We start from the raw sequence: 21330 nt of genomic DNA, 5'->3' as shown, positions 1-21330 counted from the left end.
AGGCTTCAGTACAGCAAAGGTCTCCAGTTACTTAACCCTCAAAAGAATCATCTTAACAGTAATAATCATTCGTCTTTCTTTGTTCTTCAGGTTTTTTCTCATGTGTTACCTCTTTGTAAACTTGGCATGTGCCTTGCAAACATTACTTCGAACACCCAACTGGAGACCCCGATTCCGCTACTACCATTGGTAAGTCTGCTTCTTCTCTTCTTTTTACTCACATTTGAAGAGAACCCATCTTTGAACTAGAAAACTAGGAGAATCTGGCTTCTTGATAAAATTTTTTTCTTTGTCAGCCATTTTATACTATTTCAACTTTGAATTCTTAACTGAATCCTCACCCCTCGTCCTATTTTCCTGTATCACTTCATAATAACTTGTAACACCCAATAAGAATAGAGCAAAAGCACAGAATAGTTATTTCCAGCCTGCTATAATTTTTAGGTTAAAACAGCCTTCTCTTGCATATTTATTTGCCTGTTTGTCCCTTAGGGCTACGGAGTCAGATGATCTAAGTTCCAATCTCAGCTCTACTATGTCCTACCTTTGTACCCTTCAGCAAAGCACATAACCATGTAAAATTTAATTTTATTCATTTGTAAAATGGAACTAATAAATCTAAAGTACTTATCATAGTGTTTGGTACATAGTAAAGCTCTGCTCTCAACTAACTGTTGCTACTGTTGCTATTGTAGTTAAGTCTCCGCAGTCCTGAAGGGGTCATCATGAAAGATTTTGGCTGTCATCCCATCTCTTTCCTCTCATAGCTAAGTGCTCATTAATTATGTCCTTTATGTACCTGTTGCTACATTCTTCTTTACTGACTTTCTCCTTGTTCCCTTTCTGACTTCACTTACCAGTGGTGGGCAGTGATGTAACCTTTACTGGGCAAAAATTTAAATCTTCTACTGATTTTTAATGCCTCTAATGCCCTTTGTTGCTTTAACTTTAGTTAAAAGTTCTTTATGCGGCCGGGTGCAGTGGTTCACACCTGTAATCCCAGCACTTTGGGAGGCCAAGGCGGGGAGATCACCTTAGATCGGGAGTTCGAGACCAGCCTGACCAACATGGAGAAACCTTGTCTCTACTAAAAATAGAAAATTAGTCGGGCATGGTGGCGCATTCCTAATCCCAGCTACTCGGAAAGCTGAGGCAGGAGAATCACTTGAACCATCGCTTGAACCCAAGAGGTGGAGGTTGTGGTGAGCCGGGATTGTGCCATTGCACTCCAGCCTGGGTAACAAGAGTATAACTCCATCTCAAAAAAAAAAAAAATTCTTTATGAACTCTTTTCATTGCTATCCTGCTTCTATTTTTCCTCTTTCTCTTTACCTTATATTTTCATTACATCCTAGTTTTCTCCAGATTAATCTCCTGTTCATTCTTTAAAATTCATTATAGAGCTAGGAAATTCGTTCTGTACACAGAAAACCTTCAGTAAATGTAGTTGTCTACCTAATTTGTGTGATCAAAACAAGTAATTCTTTATTGTCTGCCAGGTTTCTCTTATGTACAGTCCAAAAATGCAAATTTTTCTCAGTGAGTTCTGCAGTTATGCTAATAAATATTTATAAAATTTTGGAAATATTTACATGAAAATTTTTTAAAAGATCCTAGAGTTATTAACATTTCTGACTGTGTGTCCATTCCTGCTTTGCCACGTAAGTATTAATTGTCCTCAGAACTACAGATGACTTTCATAGTGTTCTGTTATTTATGTTTTTCCAGCAGTTGGAAACATCTAATGCAAAGTACAGTTTGGAGTTTAGTGCCCATCTACTGACTGTTTCATAATAAGACAACTATAGAACTGAGAATAAGCATTTAGAAACTTTTGTGTCAGTTTGACATTGCTACAGCATCCAGGCATGTGATAATTAAGAATTCATTTTTATTGCATTTTATAAAAGTTCTATTTATAATAGTTTCAAAGTTTTTAATAATCCCTCACTAGAGATAATTGGAGAAGCACCTCTAACGTAGGCTTCTTTTTCAGCTACTTTAAAAAAATACTTTTTGGTATTTGTTTTGTTTTTAATTTTTTAGGGCCCTTTCTTTCATGGGAATGAGTATCTGTCTGGCTCTGATGTTCATTTCTTCCTGGTATTATGCCATTGTAGCCATGGTAATAGCTGGTATGATCTACAAGTACATTGAGTACCAAGGGTGAGTGTGGATTTAATCTTGATCACAGCTAAAAGTAGCAAGACTAGCTAGTTTAATTAGAGCCAGCTCAGTGAAAATACATTAAGGACTCAGGTAATTTCATTTTGTTCATAACTATATTTTGTACCCCTAATTCTCTAACCATCTTACTGATGCAAACTTTGATCACAACAGAAATCCAATGAGAAAGTATGAATGGATCAATGGAAAATAACAAAGGACATATTCAAATAATGATTCATACTAAACAAAGTACAACACAAATATAAATATTTTTGCTCATCTTTTCAGTCAAGGGATTGTCTCTGAAATGAAAAAGAAATTAGTTCTGAACAACTTTGTGACTACTAAGACTTACAACTTTCAAAAATGAGGACTAAATAATATTCAGCAGATTACACTGAACTTTCCTTTCTCTGCATTATTTTCAAAGTAACTTAAATTCCAGGTCCGTTATAATTTTCTAATCTAAATTGCTGTTTTACATTATTGCTTTTAAAGAATTACATAGAAGGACTGAATGAGTGACCCCTTCAGGCTTTATTCTGAACTATTTATGCCATGCAGTCTCTTGGTGCAGGGTGCTGTTTGTTGATCTGCCTACAGCAGGTTCATTATGTTAGTAAAGAACATTTTATCATTAATCTGGGTTTTAATCTTCTACCTTGTACATATGTGATTTTTAAATTCAGAAAAAAAAGGTTATTATTTAAAATTATGCTTACTATAGTTTAAATTTGTCTCTGCTCTTTTCTTTTTCTCACAGAGCTGAGAAAGAATGGGGTGATGGTATCCGTGGGCTGTCCCTCAGTGCAGCCCGGTTTGCTTTGCTCCGGTTGGAGGAAGGACCTCCACACACTAAAAACTGGAGGTAAAGAAATCAACACTAGCGGTATTTGGCACATAGTTAACACACAAAAATATGTGCTTTGTTGGTTACAGGATAAGAAAACCTTGTGGCTCAAGAAATTGGTATAATGGACCTGTTTCGAACTATTCTAAATCCTTAATTTTTTATTCCCTTTTCTTCATGTCATTTATGATCAAGATTTCTACAATTTATTATTCTTCCTTGAAGACTGATGAACTTGAGATAGTACTGGGAACATTCAAAATAATACTCTCATCCTGTCATTTCCTGTGATCTCTTCCTTCTGTCAAGTTACCTGTTTTATACAGATCTCCTGAATTAAAGGGTGGAGTCTTTCATTCTTTTCCCCAAACCCAAAATGTTTTCTCCTCCCCTCCAACCCCCACCAACCTCTTCACAGGCCTCAGTTGCTTGTATTACTGAAACTAGATGAAGACTTACATGTCAAGCATCCTCGCCTCCTCACCTTTGCCTCACAGCTCAAAGCAGGAAAAGGTCTCACTATTGTGGGCTCTGTCATCGTGGGGAACTTCCTAGAGAACTATGGTGAAGCTTTAGCTGCTGAGCAGGTAAGAGTCAGCCTTTGGAGGTATCGGAACTCAGTTTACAGCTTTGTGATGCTAAGTAGTAAAACCTCAAACTTCTACTTGAATCTTGTTCCTGAGTGATCTAGGAGGTCTCTCACTTAGTGCTGACCTTCAGACACTTTCTCCCAAATAATAAAGATGAGCCAGAAAATAGTTATTCTTTCTTCCCATTTAAAACATTACTAGATTATAAGATTATTAAGTCTAAACATTATTTTTAAATACACTCCAAGCATTAATCTCAGCACTGAGAAGAGTCATGTAAATAAATTGATTCCTTGAATTTTGGAGAGGATTCCTCTCAATCTTGTGACAACAAGGAGTACTGACCAAATTTTCTTCCTCTTTACTAATCTATGCAGTATCATGAGTAAGATTCCTTTGCTACTTCTGGTTAGCTGTTCTGAACACTAAAGTTCTTTAACAAGGAAGTTGTTTTCACTCTCATACTTACTATATATGATAGAACTAATCCTATTGTTTTTGAAATGCCATTGTGTTCAGTGGCATTCATTTTGGAATGCTCATGAAATCCTAAACACTAGAAATGCTGAGGAAACATTAGTCCAGAATAATGCTAAAAATTAATAAAAGGTACACAGGATTGAAAATCAGGATAGCCTAGTTCTTAGTCATATCACTAATTTAATCTGTGCCTTTGTGAAAATCATTCCATTTTCCACACCATTATTCCCTTCCTTTTCCCACCAAGAGGGTGGCGTAAGAGTAAATGAGATGATATCTCCAAATTGGCTTGACTAAATACAGGAATGGTAATGCAACTACAAGTGTCATAAATAATCACCATTAAAATGTCAAAAAGCATATGAGAATGGGAGAAGCAAAAAAGAAAACATACCTGAAAAAATTCTAAAGTGAAACTGAATCATCATATTGAATTTCTGGTAAGATGAGTCAGGGCATGACTGGGGCTGAGGCAGGAAGAAGATCGTGTTCACACTAGTGAATCACCCTGGTCAATTGAGAATGTTGAATAGTCAGTTTGTAGAGAACCCTGTTCCCAGTTTTTTGGTATGGTATAAAGGAAAAAAAGCAGGAAAAGGAAAAGCACAGAAACTGCATGTAGACAACCAGCTACAGAGGTAAAAATATGTAGTCAGCACTTAGAAAGTGAAAAAGACAAAAGATCATGAAACTCCTTTGGGATAATTTTAACTTTTTGGACTTTTCTGTAGGTGATACAGTTTTATGCAGACTTTGGAAACAGGTTGGGGATATAATATGGAGAAGGAATAATGGGTTAAAAGGTCCAGAGTGAAGCAGTTTAGTGTTGTGCTCCTGTGTCTCTTTCAGACCATAAAGCACCTAATGGAGGCAGAGAAGGTAAAAGGATTCTGCCAACTGGTGGTGGCCGCCAAACTGAGAGAGGGCATTTCCCACCTCATCCAGTCATGTGGCCTTGGGGGCATGAAGCACAACACGGTGGTGATGGGCTGGCCTAATGGCTGGCGTCAAAGCGAAGATGCTCGTGCTTGGAAGACTTTTATTGGTACCAACCATTTCTCATACAAACCTAAGGGCCTAAGTCAAGGGGATATAGTTAAATCTTTGTCACCCTAGCCTCCTAAAATAGATGCTATTCCATGGCTGAAGCGTAGTCTTATATGGCAACCCAAAACACTACCAGTAGAAATACCCAGATTCTGCCCATCCCCTTCAGCTTCACACTATGTTCATGAATTACTTATTTCTGTCAGGTCTTGTGCTAGAAATTATCTCCAAAATTGCCATTTTTTCATATGTGATTTTCCATATTGATGTCCTCACAGGAATTGGAAGGATTGTTCTTCAGCATCATAAATCTCCCAAATTCACATATCCCCCCTTAGAAACGTAGTAATCAGAATATACCTAGTAACACAAATTATGGTTCTCAGTCTAATTCTGTTAGCTACTCAGACTTTTTACAATGATTTTTGTTACTTAATGAGATATAACCTACTAAGTAGATAGGACCCCTTGCTCAAATAAGTATAAAAAGAGCATTTGCTTGCTTTCCTGATGTGATCAGAAGCAACACAAGCCTAAGGAGTCTTCTCTGCTTATTCTTTTTTCTCCCTAGGCACAGTTCGAGTGACAACTGCTGCCCATCTCGCACTGCTGGTGGCTAAAAACATCTCCTTCTTTCCCAGCAATGTGGAACAATTTTCTGAAGGCAACATTGATGTGTGGTGGATTGTGCATGATGGGGGGATGCTCATGCTACTACCATTCCTACTGAAACAGCACAAGGTATTTTAGACACCTTTTTTTCCACAAAAGTCTTTCTCCCTTTTGTCCTGTTTCACTAGACAGATTCTTCCTTTGATTATATGTGTTGGGGCTTAGAATCAGAAGAGCTGGAAGTTATTCTGGGCTCTCCAATGATTCTAATTTCAACCTTAAGAGAAATCATTGTCTTACTATTTGAAACCTGCCTGTTGTGTGTATATTGCACACATATACATGCCCATTCTGTGGTAAGACTAAATTGAAATTTAAAATAGTAAATATTGTAGTCTGCATGTTGTCATCAATGTACTATCTGAGTAAAGCACCCTGTTAATGTATCATGAGCCGTCTTTTCTTTTGCCAGTGTTTTCTTGTTATGAAATTAAGGACTCCTTAAAACTGTATTAAATGTGTTTAGTCAATCTTTTGCCCTAATACAATAACATAGCAAGTAGGAAGCTAGGAACAAATACCTTCATACTATATATAGCAAGGTTCTTCTAGACCACAGTGTCTCTTAGGAAGTAACTTTTTTTGCCTCCTTGCTCTAATTTTCCATATACATATGTCTTTCTCTAAGGTGTGGCGAAAGTGCAGCATACGGATCTTCACAGTAGCCCAACTAGAAGACAACAGTATCCAAATGAAGAAGGACCTAGCCACCTTCCTGTATCACTTGCGCATTGAGGCGGAGGTAGAAGTGGTGGAGATGGTGAGAAAGCTGAGTTTGAGATACAAGAGGTTCATTCCCCCATTCCTCTCCCTGTCTTCCTTGAATCTTTTCTGGTTTGGGAAATTATTCAGCTCTAAATGTGGATTAATCTCCTAGTGCCAAAAAAAAAAAAAAAAACCCACCCTAATTTGTTGACCTAAGTAGGATGTATATGTGATGCATGTTTGATGTTGCTTTTTGGTTTTGCATTCTTGTTTATGACACAGCCCTGATATTTCTGCCAGATTCTCATCTACTTAATATAGTCCTATGAAATTTTAATTCATATATTCAGCTTAAAATCACACATGGCTTTTAAAAAAATCGAACAGTATTAAAATGACTAGAGTTTGTGTTTTGTGTTTCAAGGCAACACGTGTATTGGTTAGATCATGAAAAAGATTCTCAGGGCCTCTGGATTTTATCAACAGTCACAAAAACATTATCTAGCTCAATGACTAAACAAAATAGGGATGAAACTTAGGTTAATTATTGTGAGGCTTTCCCTGGTTTAATTTAGTGACTAGAAATAAAAATGTGTGGTTCATCCTTCTTTCTCCTTTGTGCTTTTTGCCCCCTTTGTGTGATGTCTATGGCAGCATGACAGTGACATATCAGCTTATACTTACGAGCGCACTTTGATGATGGAGCAGAGGTCCCAGATGCTCCGGCACATGCGGCTATCCAAAACAGAGCGAGACAGAGAGGTGAGACCTTACTGCATCAATCCAATCCTGGCTCTCTAAAGTCTGTCACTGAAAGGGATGATACTATATTGTTTTCACAGGATGACAAATTCTTTCCTTCTCATTCTGTCAGTTATTCCACTATAACCCCATTATTACTTCAAAATAACTGAAGATGAAGCATGAGAGAAAAATTTGGTAGAATAACTTGTGTTGGACCTTCCTCAGGCACAGTTGGTGAAAGATCGAAACTCAATGCTACGATTGACCAGCATTGGCTCTGATGAGGATGAAGAGACAGAAACCTATCAGGAGAAGGTACACATGACTTGGACAAAAGACAAGTACATGGCATCCCGGGGGCAAAAAGCCAAGTCAATGGAAGGATTCCAGGACCTGCTTAACATGCGTCCGTAAGTTTTCCCACTCCCAAGTGTGTCATAAAAGATAATAACCTAATCAGTGGCACAAATGTGACTTTGCCTGGATACACAGGATAGAGTCTGTTCCTTTCACCCCGAATCTGGCCACCTTATTATTGTTTGTCTGTTAGTACTGGCTCCCAATGAACAGTGTATGCAAGCTAACCATCCTCTCTATCCACAAAGTTCAACTCCATACTGTGTTCTTAGTATAAAATAAGCAGAGAATGAGAAAACCCAGATATTAATATAATAAAGAAATCATTTTAGGCCAGGAGCAGTGGCTTATGCCTATAATCCTAGCATTCTGGGAGGCAGAGGTGGGCAGATCACTTGAGGTCAGGAGTTGGAGACCAGCCTGGCCAATATAGTGAAACCCTGTCTCTACTAAAAATACAAAAAAAGTTAGCCAGGCGTGGTGGTGGGTGCCTGTAATCCCAGCTACTCGGGAGGCTGAGGCAGGAGAATCGCTTAAACCCAGGAGGTAGAGGTTGCAGTGGTTGCAGTGAGCCGAGATCGCGCCATTGAACTCCAGCCTGGGCAACAAGAGCGAAACTCCCTCTCAAAAAAAAAAAAAAAAGAAAAATCATTTTATCAGATTATCCACAGTCAAGTGAAAAAGCTGTGGATATCAAGTTTTTAAGATTGACTGTATAGCTAGTTTTCTTTTTACCTTAACAATCTTTATTTCTTCCCCACTCAGAGACCAGTCCAATGTGAGGCGGATGCATACAGCAGTGAAACTCAATGAGGTTATAGTTAACAAGTCCCATGAAGCAAAGCTGGTTTTATTGAATATGCCAGGGCCACCACGAAACCCTGAGGGTGATGAAAACTGTATCCTTTCCAAGAGTGGGGCTTCCAGTAGGGGTAATCTCCTTAGCCTCTTTCTGACATGAGGTAACGAGGTAACTATAAAAATTATTGTCTATGTCCCCACTGTCCCTCTTTAAGGAAGACTTAAAAGTCTTAGGTAAGAATTTTTACAAAGTTAATTCTTTTAGGGGAGTTGGGGCAAATATAATTCAGTTCTAGAAAACTTTTTAGATGGTGTATTTGCGACATGACAGCTAATATTCAGTGTATAAAACCCTTACTCACAATCCTACAGAAAGCATATCCACATCCTTTCTCCTTTTCAGGCTCTACCCACTTTGCAAAACCTTTTTATTTTGGATAAAGTTAGGGAAGAAGCTGAGATAGAACCTCCTTTAACTGAGGGGAAAAAAGAGATATGGATTCTTCCTCATACCTTCATCCCAGGACTTCTGACATGAGGGAAACCATTCAGCACTGCAACCACATAGATTAGCTTATTCCCACCAGTACCATTTTTAAAAAAAAAACAGATTTAGGCTGGTCATGGTGGCTCATACCTGTAATCCCAGCACTTTGGGAGGCCAAGGCAGGTGGATCAACTGAGGTCACGAGTTCGAGACTAGCCTGGCCAACATGGTGAAACCCCGTCTGTACTGAAAATACAAAAATTCGCTGGATGTGGTGGTGGGTGCCTATAATCCCAGCTACTGAGGAGGCTGAGGCAGGAGAATCGCTTGAACCTAGGAAGCGGAGGTTGTAGTGAGCTGAGATCACACCATTGCGCTCCAGCCTGGGCAACAAGAGTGAAACTCCCTCTCAAAAAAGAAAGAAAGAAAAACAAAAAGGAAAGAAAGAAAAAGAGGTTTTTGTTTGTTTGTTTGTTTGTTTGTTTGTTTTGAGACGGAGTTTCGCTCTTGTTGCCCAGGCTGGAGTGCAATGGCGCGATCTCGGCTCACCGCAACCTCCGCCTCCTGGGTTCAGGCAATTCTCCTGCCTCAGCCCCCTGAGTAGCTGGGATTACAGGCACGCGCCACCATGCCCAGCTAATTTTTTGTATTTTTAGTAGAGATGGGGTTTCACCATGTTGACCAGGATGGTCTCGATCTCTTGACCTTGTGATCCACCTGCCTCAGTCTCCCAAAGTGCTGGGATTATAGGCTTGAGCCACCGCACCCGGCCCTGGTTTTTTTTTAAAAAAAAAAAAAAAAAAAAGACAAATTGAACTGGCAGAAAAATCTGACTTGATCAGCTTCACTTAGAAATTACTTGGGTTCTCTCTAGGAATCTTGTTAGCTGCCCTATTGTGGCTTTTTTTCTTCTTTCATCATTTGTATCTTATTTAGAATAACATTTGTAGGTTTTCCCATTTTTTAAATAACATTTAGAAAATAACAATTCGGGGCCGGGCACGGTGGCTCAAGCCTGTAATCCTAGCACTTTGGGAGGCCAAGGCGGGTGGATCACAAGGTCAAGAGATCGAGACCAACCTGGTCAACATGGTGAAACCCCATCTCTACTAAAAATACAAAACATTAGCTGGGCATGGTAGCGCGTGCCTGTAATCCCAGCTACTCAGGAGGCTGAGGCAGGAGAATTGCCTGAACCCAGGAGGCGGAGGTTGCGGTAAGCCGAGATCGCGCCATTGCACTCCAGCCTGGGTAACGAGCGAAACTCCGTCTCAAAAAAAAAAAAAAAAAGAAAAGAAAATAACAATTGGGAGTCTTGTATTATGTATGCAACTGGATCCCTGGTTACTTCACAGGGTTAATTTCAATACAAAGTTCAGACTTTTCTGAATATATAATTAAGCAGCTAATTTTGTAGCTCTATGATCAGGTAACTTCAGATTATGATGCCAGGTTGTAAGTTTGTGCTCTTCTTTTGCCTGTCTCCTTGACAAGTTCTGAAGACATGGAGTTCCTAGAGGTGCTTACCGAGGGACTAGAGCGAGTCCTACTTGTCCGGGGTGGTGGCAGTGAAGTGATCACTATTTATTCATGATCTACTCTGAATGACTGTGCTTGGCCTGTTTTCTTAAAAGGCCTACATCCTCCATGGAAGTGCCAGCTCATTACTACCACTCCCACTCAACTAGAAGCCTGCGTCGTTATACACATCACACAGAACTGTTGATGAGCTGAGCCTCAAGTACCTGTGTTAAAGAGCTCCCATCTGATCTACATTCCTTACAGAAAAAGCAAGTACTCTCTCAACATCAGAACAATGTTCAAGTCTTAGGAGCCACGTCTGACCAGTCAAAGGCAAGTTAGAATTAACAAGCTGAGCCAATAAATGAATTGGTAAAAGCGATGCTAGAAATTCAACTGAAGAAAAAAGTCAAGTGCATATTCGACATTAAAGATGAATCTCAGAAGTCATGGTTCAATGATGGCACTGTGAGGATGACAACCAGACACAGCTTCATCTGACTAAAGAATTTATGGTCAAGTATATGTGGACCTATTATCCTTGGCAAGCCAAGATGCAAACATTTTTTTAGCTATATTTCTTTAGTATACCCACTGCTCTAATTTTATATTAGGATACTAATGTACAAAACTTGAAATACAGCTCCAGCCTCTACTTCATAAATATTCCCCCCAAAAAACAGATTTAAGTATCCATACTGTGTCAGTGTATACTTCAACTGTGTCTCTTAACTGAGAACCCGTTCTGTGGTTGTAACACAGGCAGTTGCCATGGAAATTGTTTTCGGTAAGGTAAAAATTATTTCTTTGAAGTTCCTTTCAAATGGCCGAACTGAGAGAACTCCAAAAGGAAGCTATTAACATTTACTGCAATAGTCTGTGGTTCTCTATACAACACGGACAAAACATTCAAGCTGTTATCTCAGAAATACAGGTCATGATGCACATTAACCAATAGGTTCTAATTCCCCCTGCTCCACCTACTGCCCTCCCCCATGCCTTTTTTTATGCCCTCTTATTAAGCACAGGTCAGAAAATCTTAAGGAACAAATTCTAGGAAAACTGGCTAAAAATCCTTCCCTGAAAGCACTAGACTATCTTTTAAAGGGCACATCTAGCAATGGAATTGGAAGTTACAGAGCCATACTCTTTCCTTAGTGCCAGTTACTGAGCGGCTACTCTCCTTACCTACTTTGCTAAAATAGCATTCAGATTGGCATTGTCCTGTTGAAGAAATTTTACTTTCACTAAGAAATCTGTTGCCTCATATACAGAGCCGTAGTTAAGACTTGAGGCATTCAACTTAATGCCAAGTATAAGCATTTTCCCCCTTTTCCTTTCAATTTTATCCTTCATTTTGACTACAAAAACTTGGCTCTGAACTAAGAGATTAACCAAGCCAACAGTCTTATATTTGTTTTGTTTTCAGAAAGTTCAGGCCGGGTGCTGTGGCTCACACCTGTAATCCCAACACTTTCCGAGGTCGAGGCAGGTGAATCACTTGAGGTCAGGAGTTCAAGACCAGCCTGGCCGACATGGTGAAACCCTGTGTCTATTAAAAATACAAAATTAGCCAGGTTTGGTGGCACACGCCTGTAATCCCAGCTACCACAGGAGGCTGAGGCAGGAGAATCTTTTTAACCCAGGAGGCAGAGGTTGCAGTGAGCCAGGATTGCACCACTGCACTCTAGGATGGGCAGCAGATCAATACTTCATCTCAAAAAGAAAAAAGAAAGTTCAATGTGCCAAGGAAATACTTGTGCAAGCTCAGCTTTTTATTATTTACTGATCACACATCATCTGGCTTACAAGCATAGGAAGACTGTGTGGCTGGCTGAGCAGTAATTTCAAGTATGTGAAATCTCCATTTCTTTTACAGAATAGGTATTTAGATAAACTTTTCTTGCCTGTATTCATGGCTGTTTTTGAATTTCAATTTATTAGTCACAAATAGTGCCACTCGTTTGATTACTCAATAGGACATGGAGCAAGCTGACCTCTAAGTGTCACAGATTATTCATTTGACCTGTAAGTACAGAGAAAACTCTTCAATGTAGCTTAAGAAATTTAGTAATTTTGATTTGTTCCCTTTGCTCTTTCTTCAACCTCCAGGCACACTCAGGATGGCAAAGCAAATAGGATCTTAAGCCTTTTTTTCTGTTCCCTCCTGCAGATGATAGAAGCATTGTTTATAACTCCCACTGCAACACTCTTATTGCTTAGTTGCTTGTAACAGTAGTGAGTCAGGTCTCGCAGGATTTAGTACCTTTTTTTTTTGAGACAGTTTTGTTCCTGTTGCCCAGGTTGGAGTGCAATGGAGCAATCTCAGCTCACTGTAACCTCCAATTCCCGGGTTCAAGTGATTCTCCTGCCACAGCCTCCTAAGTAGATGGGATTACAGGCATGTGCCACCACACCTGGCTAATTTTATATTTTTAGCAGAGATGGGGTTTCTCCATGTTGATCAGCCTGGTCTCGAACTCCCAACCTCAGGTGGTCTGCCTGCCTTGGCCTCCCAGAGTGCTGGCGTGAGCCACTGTGCCTGGCCAGGGTCCAGTATCTTAAAAGACCCGTACTGTAAAGGTTAGCCTACCTAGGAATTCCCCCACATTTACACACACCCCTGGCCAAAGTGGTATTTTTGTTTCCATGTAGAACAAATTATGGGCAGACAATAAAAGTTAGTTTTAGAAGTGCTGTTTGTGGTTGGAGCTCTGTAAAAATCTTTTAAAGGGATAAGGGAATTAGTGGCCATTACTATAGCTACTATTCAGTCACTGTTACATGGAAAAATGGTTATTAGGCCAGATTTATATTAATCTCTGTCTAGAGCATTTCATGTCTGTATGTGTTGCTTATGGTGTCTCCAAAGTCTTTCATCTCTCTTAATCACTGCAAATAAAGCAATACTGAAAACTTGAGAGAATGCACCTTAGGGGAAGGGGCTGTTTCAAGAGAAAAGACAAAGGAAATACCTGCCTTTTGAATAAGACAAGCTTTTGAGTCTTACCTATGACTTTACCAGGGCAGATTAGAAATACACATCCTCCTACTGCTGACCCTCTGCCTTTAATAGCTATCTTAAAAGCTTAAGTCTGAACTGCAGCATCTGCTTGACAGGTGTCAGCTTCTCGGCAGGGGTAAGATCACTGTATGTATCTTCTGTTGCCTCAGATTCCTGTGGCCCCAAGGATCCTACCAATCCTCATTCCCCCTAAACATGTTAACAGAAATCCCTTATTGTGGGTATTAAAACAACAGTTAGACTGTATGCATGTTTATGTGCTCTTTTGGTCTGGTTTATTTTTCTTTTCATCATGTATAAGCTGAATCCAGCATTATTTTCTTACATCTTCCATAAGTGTCTCCAACAGAATTTTTATGATGTCCCAGCTTGTATTAAATAGAAGTGAAATATTAAGGAAAATAGATTTAAGGGAACTTGTGCAACTTTTTTTATGCATTGTTCTCAACCATTTAATTTATTGAAAGGATATGCTGCTACACTTCTTGATTTAGCAGCAGTTATTCTCTTGTTTACATAGAGTTATGATTTTATTTGTTGTTTTGCTCTGTACTGGAAACAGAAATAAAGTTTTCTACATTATTTTCAGTCAGGGGTTGTGGTATAGTTTATTTGTGTTTATAATAATGTGCACATTGTCCTTCTAGGACCTGTCACCCCACCATGGAGAAAAGAGCTTTGTGGTTCTTTTTAACATGAGTGATGATTTTAAGAGTATGCTGAGGAGCCACTGAGCTTAAAGAAGGATGTAAAGACCCAAATACATAGGCAGCAGGTGCTGCTTTCTCAGGTTCACAAAAGCAGTCCTCCACCACTGAACTCCATTCTCTGAAAGAAGAAAGAATAAATAGGTGAGTGGAAAATGAGTGTTAAAAATACCTTCCTGATTCAATTACTTAATACTTTAACCACAAGCTCTATTTTGCCTATTTTTTAAAAAGAACTTCCAGGACAGGCGCAGTAGCTAATCTTAACACTTTGGGAGGCTAAGGGGTGGGGGGGTTGCAGATCGCTTGAGCCCAGGATTTCAAGACCAGTCTGGGCAACATGGTGAAACTCTGTCTCTAAAAAATACAATTAGCTGGGCATGGGGGTGTGCACCTGTAGTCCCAGCTACTTGGGAGGGTGAGTGCTTGAGCCTGGAGGCCAAGGCTACAGTGAGCCATGATTACACCACTGCACTCCAGCCTGGGCAAAAGAACAAGACCTTGTTTCAAAAATAGTAACTTAAAAACTCCTAATGGCTCTTTATTTTTTTAGAAACTCTAGGCCAGGTGTGGCCTAGAAACTCATGGCTATAATCCTAGCACTTTGGGAGGCTGAAGCGAGAGGCTCACTTGAGGTCAGGAGTTTGAAATCAGCCTGGCCAACATGATGAAACCCCATCTGTACTAAAAAATACAAAAAATCTGGGCATGGTGGCAGGCAGTAATCCCAGCTACTTGGAAGGCTGAGGCAGGAGAATTGCTTAAACCTGGGAGGCAGAGGTTGCAGTGAGCCGAGATCGCACCACTGCACTCCAGCCTGAGCAACAGAGGGAGACTCCATCTCAAAAAAAAAAAAAAAAAAAAAAAAAACTCTAATACCAACTCTAATTTCCCCACCGTTGAGTAAGTCAGCTATTCACTGTACACTACAACCACCCAGAATTCAGCTTTTCTTCTGCCTTACCTCAGGGGGTTCAATGAAAGCTAACCAATCTGATGCATGTGTAGGCAACAGTCCCATGGACTGGCACTTATAAACAGCCAGTGCCAAACCCATCAGGTTCCCAATGAGATACACCAAACCCTGAAGAAACTTCTGGCTTGAACTCTCTAGCATCTTGAAAGCTGTTGGAGTAACAGAAGTTGTCAAAACCAAAAGAACTCTTTTCCCCAATATGAATCAAGCCAACCATATATAAAAATCAGACCCACAGTAAGACAGTAAACAGGACCATTAAAGGGAAAAAGAAAATCATGTTAAGCACTATATTCCCCTCCATGCCACCACCATTACCCCACCTCTCTATATGCTGTTAGCCAAAAACTGTCCTTAAGAATATGCCTTTAATTCTTTTTTTTTTTTCTTCTGAGATGGAGTCTCACTTTATCATCCAGGCTGGCATGCAGTGGTTTGATCTCAGCTCACTGCAACCTCCGTTTTCAAGGTTCAAGTGATTCTCCTGTCTCAGCCTCCCAAGTAGCTGGGATTACAGGCATATGCCACCACGCCCAGCTAATTTTTGCATTTTTATTACAGATGGGGTTTCACTGTGTTGGCCAGGCTGGTCTCAAACTCCTGACCTCAGATGATCCACCCACCTCAGCCTCCCAAAGTTGCTGGGATTACAGGTGTGAGCCACCACACCCGGCCTGCCTTTAATTCTTAAAACTTAGGGAAGGGTTATTGTTTCAAGAATACTTACTGGCTGAAATGGCCATAAGTGCCTGAATGGGTCTCCAGGCCATCATACACACCATCATAGTAGGAAAGATGGAGATAGTATTGCCTGCCATGTACATGATGAAGAGGTTCATGGGAATCTGTTTAAGGGGACCCAAGGCGATGTCCCAACAGCGCTGAAACAAACACACAATTTTAACCCTCTGATCATCACCCTCAGATTTGCATGACATTAACAAACTTAACCCACTGACATACATGTAACACTGCACTCAACAACTGCAGAATTCACATTCTTTTCAAACACAGGATATTTAGAAAAACTGACCACTTGCTGAACCATGAACAAAATGTCAGTCTCAAAGAATGTATATTGTATAAAACATATTCTTTGACTTATTACAATGCAACTCGATTAGCAATAATTTTATAGTAACCAGAAAATCTCTTATGTTTGGAATTAACAATGATACATGAATCGATGAAATTATAACAGAAAACGGAATTATAACAAAAATACCACATTTTGAAACTTGGGGACACAGGTAGAGCTCTGAGAAATTTATAACTTTAAATGCATACTATTTGGTTGGTACAAAAGTAATTGCAGTTTTTGCCATTAAAAGTAACGGCAGTCTGGCCAGACGTGGTGACTCATGCCTGTAATCCCAGCACTTCAGGAGGCCGAGGCGAGTGGATCACCGGAGGTCAGGAGTTCAAGACCAGCCTGGCCAATGTGGTGAAACCCCATCTCTACTAAAAATAAGAAAACAATTAGAAGAAATAAAAAAGAAAACAAAAATACACACACACACACACACACACACACACATATATATATGTGTGTGTGTGTATATATATATATATAGGGCATGGTGGTGGGTGCCTGTAATCCCAGCTACTTGGGAGGCTGAGGCAGGAGAATTGCTTGAACCAAGGAGGCAGAGGTTGCAGTGAGCCAAGGTCATGCCACTGCACTCCAGCCTGGGTAACAAGAGCAAAACTCTGTCTCAAAAAAAAAAAAAAAAAAAAAAGTAATGGCAGTCTAAAAATAAACTAAGCATCTATTTCAAGAAACTAGAAAAAAAAAGCATTTTTGAAAAGATTAATAAAATCCATACTGGTGATGGGTACAGTGACCTGTAAAAAATAAAATAACTTTTAAAAAGTCAATACCAGGCCAGGCATGGTGGCTCACACCTGTAACCTCAGCATTTTGGGAGGCCAAAGCAGGTGGATCACGAGGTCAGGAGTTAAAGACCAGCCTGCAAACATAGTGAAACCCTGTGTCTACTAAAAAATACAAAAAATTAGCTGGGCGTGGTGGTGGACAGTTGTAATTCCAGCTACTTGAGAGGCTGAGGCAAGAGAATCGCTTGAACCAGGGAGGCAGAGGTTGCAGTGAGCCAAGATCCCGCCATGGCACTCCAGCCCGGACTACAGTGTGAAACTCCGACTCAAAAAAAAAAAAAAGTCAATACTGGTAAGCCTGATGAAAAAAGGAGACAAATATTCAACATCAGGAATGAAAAAAGGCCCATCACAGATCTTGCATATAGGGAAGCGATCATATTATCAACAACTTTATGTTAATACCTTTGAAATTTTAGGAAATGGTTAAGTTCCTAGAAAAAATATAACAAAATGACCCAAGAAATTAGAAATATAAATAGCCCCAGGCCGGACACAGTGGCTCATGCCTATAATCCCAGCACTTTCGGAGGCAGAGGCAAGTGAATCACCTAAGATCAGGAGTTCAAGACCAGCCTGACCAACATGGCAAAACCCCATCTCTACTAAAAATACAAAACAGCCAGGCATGGTAGTGTGTGCCTGTAATCCTAGCTACTAGGGGTTGCTGAGCCAGGAGGATCGCTTGAACCTGGGAGGTGGAGGCTATAGTGAGCTGAGATTGTGCCACCACACTCCAGCCTGGGCAACAGAGTAAGATTCTGTCTCAAAAATTATATATAAATAGAAAAAGAATTATAAATAGCCCCTATTACTGTCAAATAAATTACACTTAAGCCCAGATGGCTTCCCTTGGCAAATTCTACTTAACATTTAAGGAACAAATAAAGTTAGGCTTGGGTGTGGCCAAGGTGGGTGGATTGTGTGAGCTCAGGTATTTGAGACCACCCTGGGCAACATGGTGAAACCCCATCTCCACAAAAAATACAAAAAATCTGCCCAGTGTGGTGGAGTATGCCTGTAATCCCAGCTGCTTGGAGGCTGAGGAAGGAGGATCCCTTGAGCTCAGGAGGTAGGGGCTGCAGTAAGGTGAGATTGTGCCACTGTACTCTAACCTGAGTGACAAAGTGAGACCCTGTCTCAAAAAAAAAAAAGAAAAAAAGAAAGCTAATCTTGCATAAACTCTTTAAGAGAATTAAAAAATGCACATTCCACAACTAATTACATGGGGCCTCATAAATAACCATGACCTGACAAGGACATTAAGGGAAAGGTTTATGGGCCAATATTACTCATGATTCTAAATGAAAAAATCCTAAACAAAATATTAACAATGTAAATCTAGCTATATTAAAAGAAACATTATCATATATATAAATGATATGTAGAAATATAAAGTAGGTAAACAGGACAGGGATTGCCATGAGGGTAGGCTTCACTAAGAAGCTAACATATGAGAGACCTAAAGGAGATAAGCAAATCATGCAAGTATCTGGGGAGGAGCATTTCAGAAGGAGGGAAGAACAAGTACAAAAAGCCTGCGATGGGAGTTTGTATGGCATCTTTAAAGAGCAGCAAGAAGGCCATTATGACTACAGTGGACTCAGCAAAGAGGAAAATGGTAGAAGTTGTTAAAGATATTACAAGAAGCTTGATCAATGCAGACTTATGTAAACATTATAAAAACGGGCTGTTGTGCTGAATGAATGCAGAGCTACAGAAGGGTTTTTTTTGTAGGAATGACTTAAGTTTTAAAAGGATCATTCTAACTGCTGTGCTGGGAATAGACTACAGGGAGCAAGTAGCAAGACCAGTTAGTTACAAGTCTATTGCACAAGGGCACAAGGAGGAATCTTTTGGAAATGAAAGATAAGTTATTTCAGGATGCAGTTTCATGGGGGTATACCAGTGTCAAAGCACATCAGATCCTATCCTTTAAACTAGTGGTTCTCAAATGAGGGCAGTTTGCCTCTTAAGAGACATATGATAATGTTGGAGACATTTCTGGTGTCACAACTAGGCAGGAACACTACTGGCATATGATGGGTAGACGCCAAGGATGCTGCTAAACATCCCACAGTGCAAGTACAGTCCCCCACAGCAAATAATTATCCAGCCCAAAATGTTAATAGTGCTAAGGCTGAAAAAACATGGTTTAATTGAATGTGGTTGTACATAAACTATACCCCAAAATAACTGACTTTTTAAAAAGTCTACTGCAGAAATCTAGATCGTTGCTTGGGTCGGGATGAGAGGGGAACACAGTAAGAAGTAGTAGATAAAGCCAACAGAATATCCTGACAGTGGATACGTGGTGTAAGCGAACTAGAGTAGAAAAAAGATCACTTCGGCTGGAAGATGTTGCCACCAAAAGATCGTTTTCAACCTACTTCCTTATATGTTATGTTCCAAATATCTTTTATTTTTCAAACTATTAAGCACTTTTGTAGCTGATATATAAACTACCGAAATACCAGTCTCAAGCAGTTTAGTTTCGAAATATTCAAGATAAGGGCTATCTACAGTAATTTCACCTGGGAGAAGAGGATGGGCATATGGGTCAGGACTGGCCCAAGGACTACAGTAACATCTATACCTCTGTACCTTCTCCACCAGGATCCGGTCTGTCTCTTGCACGCTGGTATCAGGCACTTGCTTGTCCAAGTAACCGACAGGGTAGAGTGAGTCTCCCTGGCCACTGCCCCGGTCACTTCGACCCCTAAAAAACCAAACCAAGAAACTAAAGCTGCAACCTCCGACACTCTCATATACCACATTTCCTCATCTACCAATCATAGGAATAAAGATGTTCAGATTCACCTACTCAGATTAGACCAAGCTCCCTCGTGTGTTCCTCAGTTCCTTATCAGGGCGGACTGACGTAAACATTCTTTGGGCAGAGAAACCTCCAGGGCAGAAAAACCGGTACCTCCCCAGGTGATGTCTGTATGCCACCCATCTTTTTCAGAGTTACGCCTGAGGGCTCAGGTCTCATTACTTTGGTGCTGTTATGGGATGAAGAGTGACGTACACTTGCCCAAGTGCCTCACCTGCTGCCTCCTCCAGGCCCGCTTAGCTCAATGGCCCACTTGAAGCGCCGGCCTCGGTTAGCCACCAGGCCCCCCTGGGCCGTCATGGCAACAGCTGCGTCCTATGCAGCCCCGATGCTTCTCACTCAAAAGCGTACTCCGCAGCAGGCCCACCTGCGTTCTCTCCTTTGTCTCACTCCGTAAATGCACTTCCGGCGCGTGAATAAGACGTCATTTCCGCCCTAGAAATTTGCGGTGTTGCAGGTTGCGGAGTCCCTGTTTGGATTTAGAAAAGCAGGGAGGACAGAGAAGCAGGCAAGACTTAGTGCTTCCTAAAGCCATTTTCGCGCGTTCCCTACTTTTTGAATATGCGTGTTATGTTTTCCCGGACCTCTGAGGTGCGCTTTATGGGGCTGAAGGAAAGCCCATACTGACTTCAGCGTTAAGAATTGGTGGGCGGATTACCTGAGGTCAGGAGTTCGAGACCTGTCGGGCTTACATGGTGAAACCCCATCTCTAGTACAAATATGAAACATTAGCCAGGCGTGGGTGGCGGTCGCCTGTAATCCCAGCTACTCAGGAGGCTGAGGCAGGAGAATCGCTTCAACTCGGGAGGCGGAGGTTGCAGCGAGATGAGACCACGCCATTGCGCTCCAGCCTGGGCAACAGGAGCTAAACTCCGTCTCAGGAAAAAAAAAAAAAAAAAAGGCAGCAGCAGCCAAGAAAAACTTCTTAACCTCCTACGCGCTCCCTGGAAGGAAAGATTCAAATCCTGTGTTTAAATCCTAGTTTGACCTTGAACGAGTTACTCAGTAGTTTCTGAGTATTGAATGTCCACTGTGTCCTAGAAGCTTTGTGTTTATTTCATTTCACTTGCACAGTAACCTTGCGAGGTAAATAGTTCTAACCCCATTCTGCACAAAGGCAAGGAGACATAATGAGCATGGAAAGGAACATGGGCTCGGTATTCAGATAGCCTGCGTTTGTTAGTGTTTTGGTTTTGTTTTCGGAGACAGTTTCACTCTGTTGCTGAGGCTGTCTTGCGGTGGCGCTCTCACGGCTCACAGGAGCCTGGGCTTCCCAGCTCAGGCGATCTTCCCACTTCCCACTTGAGTGTTCCGAGGAGCTAGGACCATAGGACGCGCCACCACGCCCAACCTTTTATTATTATTATTTTTTGAGACAGGGTTTTGCTCTGTTACCCAGGCTGCTCTCAAACTCTTAGTCTCAAGTGATCCTCCCGCCTTGGCGTCCCAAAATGTAGAGATTACCGG

At 40.8% G+C, this 21330-nt stretch overlaps 3 protein-coding genes across 9 annotated transcripts in view; 2 read left to right on the top strand and 1 right to left on the bottom strand.

Moving 5' to 3' along the window:
• Positions 1-14036, top strand: part of SLC12A6 (solute carrier family 12 member 6) — a 101676-nt gene extending 87640 nt beyond the window's left edge. For 3 of the 4 annotated variants that reach the window (XM_010346266.3, XM_003935765.4, XM_003935764.4), the window contains 11 exons: positions 91-189; positions 2047-2166; positions 2933-3037; positions 3438-3606; positions 4939-5134; positions 5708-5877; positions 6437-6568; positions 7168-7275; positions 7483-7667; positions 8380-8513; positions 10405-14036. In XM_010346266.3, the coding sequence (XP_010344568.1) occupies positions 91-189; positions 2047-2166; positions 2933-3037; positions 3438-3606; positions 4939-5134; positions 5708-5877; positions 6437-6568; positions 7168-7275; positions 7483-7667; positions 8380-8513; positions 10405-10496 (1510 nt within the window). In that variant the 3' untranslated portion in view covers positions 10497-14036. Of the gene's footprint in view, positions 1-90; positions 190-2046; positions 2167-2932; positions 3038-3437; positions 3607-4938; positions 5135-5707; positions 5878-6436; positions 6598-7167; positions 7276-7482; positions 7668-8379; positions 8514-10404 lie in introns of those variants that run through there. The other variant, XR_012516420.1, reaches the window with a different exon arrangement.
• Positions 14019-20265, bottom strand: EMC4 (ER membrane protein complex subunit 4). Of its 3 annotated transcripts, none has more exons than XM_039462775.2 (5): positions 20078-20265; positions 19624-19746; positions 15859-16012; positions 15120-15280; positions 14019-14276 (listed from the first exon to the last, which is right to left on the bottom strand). In XM_039462775.2, exons 3-5 carry the CDS (start codon positions 15968-15970, stop codon positions 14241-14243), a joined length of 309 nt encoding a protein of 102 aa, XP_039318709.1. In that variant the 5' UTR covers positions 15971-16012; positions 19624-19746; positions 20078-20265; the 3' UTR covers positions 14019-14240. The 3 variants fall into 3 exon arrangements, with proteins under 3 accessions (XP_039318709.1, XP_003935811.1, XP_003935812.1); XM_003935762.4 differs by having other exon boundaries at positions 19632-19746; XM_003935763.4 differs by lacking the exon at positions 15120-15280 and having other exon boundaries at positions 19632-19746.
• KATNBL1 (katanin regulatory subunit B1 like 1) overlaps positions 14214-21330 on the top strand; it is an 87404-nt gene continuing 80287 nt past the window's right edge. The window contains exon 1 of one of the 2 annotated variants that reach the window (XM_074394156.1): positions 14214-14299. The gene's annotated coding sequence lies outside the window, so the exon portion shown is untranslated. Of the gene's footprint in view, positions 14300-20265; positions 20455-21330 lie in introns of those variants that run through there. The other variant, XM_074394157.1, reaches the window with a different exon arrangement.

This window comes from Saimiri boliviensis, chromosome 2, assembly GCF_048565385.1.
Source record: "Saimiri boliviensis isolate mSaiBol1 chromosome 2, mSaiBol1.pri, whole genome shotgun sequence".
NCBI classification, from domain to species: Eukaryota; Metazoa; Chordata; class Mammalia; order Primates; family Cebidae; genus Saimiri; species Saimiri boliviensis.
The sequence above is the reverse complement of the archived record's forward strand: the minus strand, read 5'-3'. Positions and strand labels throughout refer to the sequence as shown.

Excerpts from the sequence above, each read along its gene's own strand:
- EMC4 (XM_003935762.4), bottom strand. The coding sequence starts at position 20,163 with ATGACGGCCCAGGGGGGCCTGGTGGCTAACCGAGGCCGGCGCTTCAAG. Across the intron at positions 19,747-20,077 it reads GGGCCTGGAGGAGGCAGCAG|GGGTCGAAGTGACCGGGGCA; the intron begins GTGAGGCACTTG and ends TTGGTTTTTTAG. Across the intron at positions 14,277-15,119 it reads CTTTCATTGAACCCCCTGAG|AGAATGGAGTTCAGTGGTGG; the intron begins GTAAGGCAGAAG and ends TTCTTCTTTCAG.